The 9,258-nt window shown below is 41.1% G+C and overlaps 1 protein-coding gene across 2 annotated transcripts in view; it reads left to right on the top strand.

The window, feature by feature from the left end:
* Positions 1–9,052, top strand: part of LOC112466122 (protein CBFA2T3) — a 44,546-nt gene extending 35,494 nt beyond the window's left edge. For both annotated transcript variants that reach the window (XM_025034020.1, XM_025034019.1), the window contains exons 5-8: positions 2,921–3,192; positions 5,086–5,747; positions 5,953–6,251; positions 6,622–9,052. In XM_025034020.1, the coding sequence (XP_024889788.1) occupies positions 2,921–3,192; positions 5,086–5,747; positions 5,953–6,251; positions 6,622–6,879 (1,491 nt within the window). In that variant the 3' untranslated portion in view covers positions 6,880–9,052. The remainder of the gene's footprint in view (positions 1–2,920; positions 3,193–5,085; positions 5,748–5,952; positions 6,252–6,621) is intronic.
* The last annotated feature ends 206 nt before the right edge of the window (positions 9,053–9,258 follow it).

Raw genomic sequence — 9,258 nt, 5'->3', positions numbered from 1 at the left:
GAGAGAGAGAGAGAGAGAGAGAGAGACGGGCGGGCGGGCCGGCGGAAAAAAGCGCTATACCGATTTTTGCCCTTCTTCTCGAATCTCCTCATTCAGCGTGATGAACCCGTTGCGATACACATGAGATACACGGAATTTGATAATCACGCGTGATACGTGTCACATTACATTTATTATTCTCGATAATGTGAAAAGAGAAAAAATACATACGTGTGACTTCGTTGATCCTTGTCTTATCAATTTTAACATTTTTCTGCGCGGCGAATTAAAAGATTCGAGAGAAGAGTTGCGCGGCGATAAATTATTACAAAATCCAATTTTTTTTATACGAAATAATTTAGGCTTTGGTGGAAAGAATCGCTTGTGGGAAGAACCGATTAAATAACGCTGCATTTCAGAGAATTATAAGGGAGCTCGGAACTGTTCGTCTGTAATGTATATAATCTCGTCCTTAAAATTATCCCTTGCATACAATTTCTCGCGCTGAATCCGTGGATGTACGATTTTAATCCGATATACTTTGGCCATCCATGTACGCATCGGCTGGTTTGAATCCGGTTGCTTGCAATTATTTATCTGCTAAAAAAAAAAAAAAGAAAGATAAGTAGCTCCTACATCGTATTTTATATCGGGCGGAAACGTTTACGCAAATTTACGGGGAATTAACGTTAGAGAAAATGCATTAACGCTTTTATATGCGTTTCCACCGTGGTTGTACAAATCTGTGGCGCATTTAAATTAAGAGTATTCGCGAAAAAGTATTTCTTCAACTTGCTTGCGCCGTACACTCATGAACAGACACGACAGGAAAGCTTGGAATATTTTTTAAGATACAAAAAAAAGATCTACAAATAAAATAACGTAATTATGGAAATATTACGCGATCGCGCAATTTTAAAACGTTGGAATAATAAGATTGTGTGATAATAGTTAAATAGAAGTTTTCGCAAATATCTATAAATGACAATTTTCGAGATGAGATCAAGCGTACAAAACTTCGAATCGATTTTTTTTCGTAGAACATTATTGGGATCGAATAATTTCATGCTCGCGCTGTAACACGAGCCTTTAGTGCAAAGAAGCTCATTGTAGCGATCAATTGATACACATCCTTTAATTTCCGACGCCGCGAAATTCGAGCCTGCAGAGAGGATTAATGGGAGTCTTCTCTCGCTTACGCTACTGCCCGCAGCTGTTGCCCGTCTCGAAGGCGAGCGCGAAACGGAAAGAGTGAGACGCGTCGCGTCGCGTCGGGCGACAGAGCGCTCTCGGTGGGGTAACGAATTGCAAATTAATAGCGAGCATTTACATTTCTGCTGGCGCAACGAAGGCGCACGTGAGGATCGAAAGTCGCAGGCGCACGGCGTTGGTTTTCCGGTTTTCCCTTCGCGACATCTTCCCCGACGCGTATTACTCGGCGTCATATACATGTAAATCGAGACTTCTTGCGACATTTTGTTTCTTAAAAATTATTGAAACAATTAGGAGCTCGTATCTATTAGATTTGCATTTTATAATAGGTATAATACATATTTGCGATAAATGGTTGATATTATAATCAGAATAATCAGAAATCTTTTTATGAGTAGTCAAAATGATAGATTTTTTGTTGGCATTTTTATTGACGTGGTTGGTAAGGAATATAAAATTATAAGCATTTTAAATTGAAATAGGGGGATGAAGAGATTGCCAGCATTTCATGTTATACTATGTTGGGGCATTTAATATGTTGGTTGTGTATTCAAAAAAGAACTTGTTCTATTTAATTATTTTATCTGTTTGAAAATATCTCTTAATAAAGTAAATGAAGAATTACATGTTCGCATGTATCAAATACTGTAAAATGATTAAGGGCTAATAAACGACCAAAAAGTAGTTGTCAGAAATTAAATTCGTGTATTAATTTAAATATAAAAATGGAACATTTTAACTACACCGAGTTTTCATCAGCCAAGTAAGTTAATTATACATTTAAAACTGAGATCGAATAAAGAACGATAAAGAAATACGATTAAAACTTGAGAACAATAACACATTGGAATACTATAAATAAATAGAGAAAGAAAGTCAACATTGATAAAACATAATAAAATATCTCTTAAGATTCGTCACTTTTCAAGCAGAAGCTGGGTCTCCGGGGAAACGGTTGCGAATATTTTCGCACATGTACAGCGCGAGTGGTCATCTACCTGGTCCGCCGATCGATGATCGTTAATTGCGAGTCGTGAAAACGAAAGAGCTCGCAAGTAAGGGCGGGAAAAAGGGGTGAGGGTGAGGGGCGAGGGAGGAGGAGGTTGGGAAAGGTACCGATATTGAATTAGAAGCGATAAATCCCACCCTGCCATGCCGACTTCGGTATTGGGGCAAGAGAGGGCACGACGGAATAAGGGGCTCGACGAGAAGAACTTCGACTGGGTGGTCGCGAGTGGCGGGAACGGCGATAAAGAAAGCAGTGAAACGAATATTAAAAGTCGAAACCGATGTGATCGGGCGGGACCAATCGGTCTCCAGTCCATGCGCGACCTGATTCAGGAGAAAAACTCAACACACTTTCTTCTTTCTAATGTATTTGGAAACTTTTCGTTTATAAATAAATGGGTCTACGGTTTCTAAAATTTATGCAAACAGTATTACACATCACTTTTATGACTTCAAAACATTTATACTGACATTTTATAAGATGGGAGATAAACCGGAGTGTCTTATTTATCATGATTATTACAGTAAAATCTTAATCTTACTCGGTTCCATCTGAAGAAGAATTAATGAGAACCCAATGAGATCACTCCGAGTGATCTTATTGATAAAGAAAAATACACGTTTGCGTATTACAAGAAAAGGAAAATAGGTATATATCCATGTATGTGACAGAAAATAACGAAAGGGTTAACGAGAGCACGATCCTTTTGTGTGTTCGCAGAGCTGCGTGCAGTTCCTACGATCCAACGAGTCCGCCGTTCTCGAGGCCGTAGGGCTGGTACCGTCCGGCGAGTCCGTCGAGGTCTTCGGCGAGCACGGGGGTGCGAACGGGATCGGCGGCGGTAATCAGTGCTCCGCTCATTACGCCATGCGCTCGAATTCTAATCCCGGCGTCGGCGCCATTCAGCACGCGGTGGGCAGTAACGCCGCGGGCGCGTTGCACCATTATCCTGGCGCTGCTCATGCACCGAAACGCCGTGCCTCCGACACCCCGTGAGTGTGAACACGCATCGCCTTGTACTCGCAGATGCACACCGATGGTTCTCAACCGTTAGACAGATCGCTATTTGGCTGTGCCAATTAATTATTTCAGACGGAGGGAATGAACGGATTCAATTTGGTTGGCTCGTTAATTAATTTTAATTAATTTTGAGGCGCCAATATACGAGTCGACAGTACGAATGTACATGCGATAAACTAGCGGTTTTTGGAAACAGAACTGTTTGAAAGAAAAAACAAATAGTTTATTGCACATATATATATCCGTATCCCAGGTTCGTATTGGCCTCGAATTGGAATTATAATTAATTATTTTATCCTCCTAGTTCTCCGTCTTACGAATCTGTGTTTGAAAAATCTACCCTATAATTCGTAACTAGTTACTTATTTATTAGAATATAAAAATAATTATAATTATAATATCTATGTACATTAAAGAGGCAAACACGATAATTTTCTCTCCACACGATCAACGAAGGAAAATATTTACGAGTTAGGAGGTGCGCAAATTATCACGGAAATTGTGCTCCTCATGCAGCAAGATCGCGTGGAATCTTCGCTTGTCCATAACGGTAATTCACGCGATAATAAACGCCATGCAGCTGCGGCCGCGCGTGTAATACGTTTGCCAAACCACAAATGCTGTACCTAATTTCGGAAAAATCTTGGCCGCCGGCCTGAATACCTCGGCCGATATTTATCGCAATCGAACATCCATTAATGCGACCCTGATTCCACTGCACTAATATTGATTATAGTTCACGCGAAAGTGTCCCAAAATGCTAAGATGAAATCTCAGCAGTTCCGAATAAAAGTTCGCAATTTATATATCTGTACCTTGAAGGTAAAGAATCGTATCTCCAGTTTTTCAGGTCAGGTACAGCGTTATTGGCAGTTGTATTATTAAACGTGTCAGTTAAATTATTTTATTAAAAACTCAATAAATTAAATTGCTACTGTTATTTTATATCTAAAAAAATATTTCCCTATTTAACTCTATTTTTGTCTGAATTTATAGTAAAAGAGATACGATTCTTTACCTCTAAGGTACAGATATAGAGTATACCAGATTTTCAAGTATTTTAAAGTCTAATTCTTTAACATTTAGATTGCATTTTCTGTTTAACATATCAAGATATTAATATTTATTGAATTGTAAGTCGTTACGAGTACGAATAGAAGAAGAAGAGTAATTTCGATCGAGATTTCTTAATGCGCACTCGTTGCCAGCCTCCGTTGCGGAGCGAGGCGTTGATGAAATCAACGGCCGGACAGCCGGGATTTCTGGTCAGGATGATATGCAGTACGTAGACGGAGTAGGAGAGAAAGGGGCGCCACGAAGCGAATACGAAGGCGACAAAACGCGTCCTGGCAATACCACCCTGGCCTCCTCTCGATATGTCTGCCAGTGACGTTTCCATATATCATCGGGGCACCACCTTTCCCGAACACCCCACCGCGTCCCCGCGCGCACCTCTTCGCCCACGAGTACCGACGAACTTGCCTCGAGTGCCTATTGGCATCCTGCTAATACACACCGGATCGCACACGTGTCGACGAGCGTGGGTGTACACGTAGACAGTCGTCTTTAATTCGCAGGCAAACCCCCGTACGAACTGCAGTACGCCCAAACAATTCGCCGTGCAAAAGTAAAAGCGTTCTGTATAACGGACAATGCAACGGGCTGAGCAATAAGTTAAAGAATATTCGTGTTCCGATGATTAAAAGATGTCGTAAAGTACGTCGTCCTTTAAATCTTTCTAATACTGTCGATTAGCGTAGGCTAATAATTGAAGCGTTAATTCTGTCAGGGTTAACACACCTTGTCGTTCTTACATGCTTTAATTTTCTTCTTGCTAATGTTAGCGAATCTTAATGCGCTTCTAGATACTACGAGAACGGTGTTCTTCTGGACGATATGCCGGTATACGGCAAGAGGTCTGTTAATCCTTGGAGCCATCACCATCAACAGCAGCAGCAGCAGCAGCAACAGCAGCAACAGCAGCAGCCGACGGATCCGTCCTATTGCTGGTACCATCCGTTGCACTCCTCGGGCGGATCGATTCAAGGTCACGCGCACGGCCACGGTCACGGGCCGAGCCCGATGCCGCCTAGTCTCGTGCAGATTAATCAGATAAACGCGTTCTCCGCGCCGCATCATCTGACTCAGCAGCCACAACAGTCAATGGGCCACAGCTTGCAAACGCAGAACGGTGGCAGCCTCGACGACGAGTGGAAGAATATCCACGTGATGCTCAACTGCATCCTCGGCATGGTCGAAAAGACGAAGAGGGCATTGGCGATCCTCCAGCGACGGGGATGTTCCAGCCCGGCGGCCGCGGCGCCTCCGCCAGGTGTGGTTGCAGCGCAGAATGGTTGCAGCAATAACGGCAGCAGTAACGGCAATAATCCCTCGTCGACCAACGGTGTGCAAGTCGAGTCGTCCACCGGCGATCGAGATGGTAGTCTGAAGCGATTGTCCGGCGAGATTGTCGCGCAGACGATCAGGGTGACCGAGGACAGGGTAGCCGAGGTCAAACGACGAGCCGGTAGGTATCTTCGCGCTTCGTGAAAATCTTTAACTTTATCATATCGAGAAGTTGTGCTAACAAACCGCTTAAGTACTTTAATAAAATTATTAGTTTTTATAGACGATATTAGAAAGATCATTATCTAATGATGAAAATGTAATAAATAAGGCGGTATTAAACAGTAATGATGTTAATCGAAAATTGATTTCACTGAATTTTCCAGAGGAAGCTGTGTTAGAAGTGAAAAGGGCCGCGGTGGCGGAGGTGCAACGCGCCGTAGCGGTTGCGGTTGCGGAATCGAGGGCGAACGAACGTTTGAGGGTCCACCGATTACTGGATCTTCCTCTGTCCCAAAGAAATCCGGGTAGCCTCCGCCAGGGCCCTTTCCTGAGAGTTCACGGAAATTCGAGCGCGGTCGAGACCGGCGCCAGAAACGTTACGACACCGACGACGACGCCGAATTCGGCGCCGTCGACCACTGAAGATGAAAAAGACATCCACCTCACGAGCATGATGGGATCCGTAAGTGTAACCGTTTGCAAAAATCTTAAAATGCAGACTACATGTTTAGGTATTTACAATATATCTTTCAAGTAGAAAAAAATCTATTTTTGTATTAAAGTTCTAGAAAATAAGCGTAGCTTTATAGGATTGTCTAATTATCGTTATCATAGTATATACTAAATAATCAGATTTTTTAATTCCATTTTTTTTCAGCTATCAAATTTCATCTCTCTCATGACACTATACAATTCGTATCACGTCTTAATATTTTGTACGTTGGTACGTTGTATCTTTTCTTGGACTTCGTTGTTTTCCGAGTTAGCGCTTAAATATTTAAATAGAAATTGGCCGAGAGCTAAGAGCGCACGAATCCTCATCTCTTTTTCAGAGCTGTTGGAATTGCGGCAGGCCCGCCCTGGAGACCTGCGGTGGATGCGGGATCGCCCGGTACTGCGGCTCCTTCTGCCAGCATCGCGACTGGGAGGCCGGTCATCATACGACGTGCAACAATCTGCCGCCGCGCGAGCCGCGAAGATCGGCGTCGCGCAGCCCGCCGAGGATCGCTGCCGCGAATCTCTCGACGAATGTCAACGAGGTCGACGCCGCGCCGGTACCGCCCGCCGCCGGGGTCGCGAAGGGGAAGTGACGTCGCGGTATTAGGAACAGCCAGCGATCCACCAGATCGATCGACTACGAGTCACGCTGATCGCGCCGTATCCCCACAAAGACTCTCCTCTGTAAATGAATGTATGAATTGAAATGAACCGAGAGGAACTTGTTCCTGTGAAGTCGAATACCTGATCCTCGAAATCGGGGATTGACTCGAAGTTGTTGGATGTTTGTTTTGTCCCGTCCGCTCTCTCCGTGAGAATTAAGATGAAAAAAGGACGGAAAAAAGGTGAGAGTCAATACTTAATTTTGATAAATAGGTATTCATATGTTCACAAGATGAATTCCTGCGCCCATTTTTTTTAATTCATTCATCGTCTACAGTGTTTTTACCGATCATACATCTTCTGCGTACTGTATTTGTCGTACTGCCCTTTTCTTTTCATGAAACTGATCGGAGATTTCTTTTGTAACATATTTGGATACGTGGACGAGTAAGAACGAGAGATAAGAATTTCTCTAATCCAACATATCTACGAAAAAATTGATTGTACACTTGTCGAGAATGTCTCACTGTCACGATCGAACTGGTATCGAAAAATACTGGTTCCACGATCAGTTTATTCGTTGTATAGGTCTCTAATTCCGACATTTCGATCAGTTGAACATATGCAATGACAAATAAAATTCACGATTATTTAATCAATTAGAAAACTCGAATATTTAAATAATCGATCGATTTGATACGTTATTAATCTTTCGATTATATTAAAATAACGTTACCTACTCAAATAGTACATGAAAGTTTAAAAGAACGGCTGAAGGATTAGAGCATCTTTGGGAAACTATGTTGCTCGAGTGCAATTCGATAGTTTAAAACTTAACATTTTAACAATTTAAATGATTTTAAGAGAGATTTTATTTTGTACTGTCAAATAATGATAAAAAATAGCCAAAAATGCGATAGCGAGAAGCGAAAAAACTTCTTCGATTACACGCTTTGAATGAAACGTCGGATTTGATAAACCCGTTTTAAGATTTTATCGATTAATGACACAAAATGAATAACTGATTTCACAAGTAGCGTAATTGATCATACGAGCGTTTGCGTTTTCCGGATAAATAACGCCGGCGAGATATGCATAAATATTGTCGTAAATGTTTGTCAGCGTCGTGCCAGAGCCGTTTCTCCTTTCTCTCCTCCACCGAGAATCGCAGATTTCCAATGCATTTATTATCTAGGCTTAAACCAAACAATAGAAATAATGCGTGTCTTAAACGATTTCTGCAATTGAAAGAGTAAAATAGATAACCGTGAATCCGATCAATGAATCGCAGATGTGCGTTTCGCGTTGTTCTGAATTGATATTAGCGATAAATGTAGCGTTTACGAAAATAACTCTCCTAATAGTGTAGACGTTTCTTCATTTCGCCGTTAACAAGTTAAAAATTCTTCAATATACACGAAGCTGAGCTGAAAAACGCGCTCTCGTCCAGTTAGGAGACTTTATTTGGACGCGACTTAGAAAATGCACTTCTTCCTTCGATTATTCGAAGCTATTTAACGGAACGCAAAACTTTTACTGTCCTTGATATCGGTTGAATCTACGATGCATGAAATTATGACACTGCACGAATTAATTTCTCTTTTTCTCCTCTTCAAACGATCGAGTAATATGTGTTCTCTCACATCGATGTAAACTTTTTACTATATCTCGATATTACACTACGGAATATCGTCGTAAAAATAATATATATCGCAAGATGAAGTTGATATATACATGCACACAACAAACATAGCTACAATACACACCGAGTGATTTGATTTTATTACATGCCTACGCTCATCTCGATGTTTCGTACACGACGAGAGAACGAACCGCATCGATTTTATCCTAGTCAATTGATAGGTTTAACGATTGTAACGATTGTATAAATGTAACTTGAGAGTCTCTCGAAATCCTTTACTTTGCGCGCGCACGCATCTCAGGATATGATTATCACGTATATTTAAGTCTAGTCAACACGGGAAGACGAAGCGGATTTTATCGGTCATACGCATTAGGGAACTTTGCTCAAATCTAGACTACGAATTATTGTAATTTTTCCTAGGCACATTGCGTTGCGGGGATGTATGATGGATCCTATAAAGTGTATTTATAAATTAACGAAATATATGATTATTCTATGTCAGAATGTAAGAAACAATACCAGCAGTCTCTTTTACTGTATTGCATGGAAAAATTTAATTAGATAAATTGGATTCAAATAGGCTTATAATTATTTCTCAGTATAAAAGACCTAATTAGTGTTTGATATTTCAATAAAAAATATATTTTGTCATTTATATAACACGCACACGCGTACATATATATATATATATATATATATATATATATATATATATATATATATA

This window comes from Temnothorax curvispinosus, unplaced genomic scaffold (assembly GCF_003070985.1).
Source record: "Temnothorax curvispinosus isolate PA1 unplaced genomic scaffold, ASM307098v1 QBEX01015898.1, whole genome shotgun sequence".
In the NCBI taxonomy this organism is placed as follows: Eukaryota; Metazoa; Arthropoda; class Insecta; order Hymenoptera; family Formicidae; genus Temnothorax; species Temnothorax curvispinosus.
The sequence above is the reverse complement of the archived record's forward strand: the minus strand, read 5'-3'. Positions and strand labels throughout refer to the sequence as shown.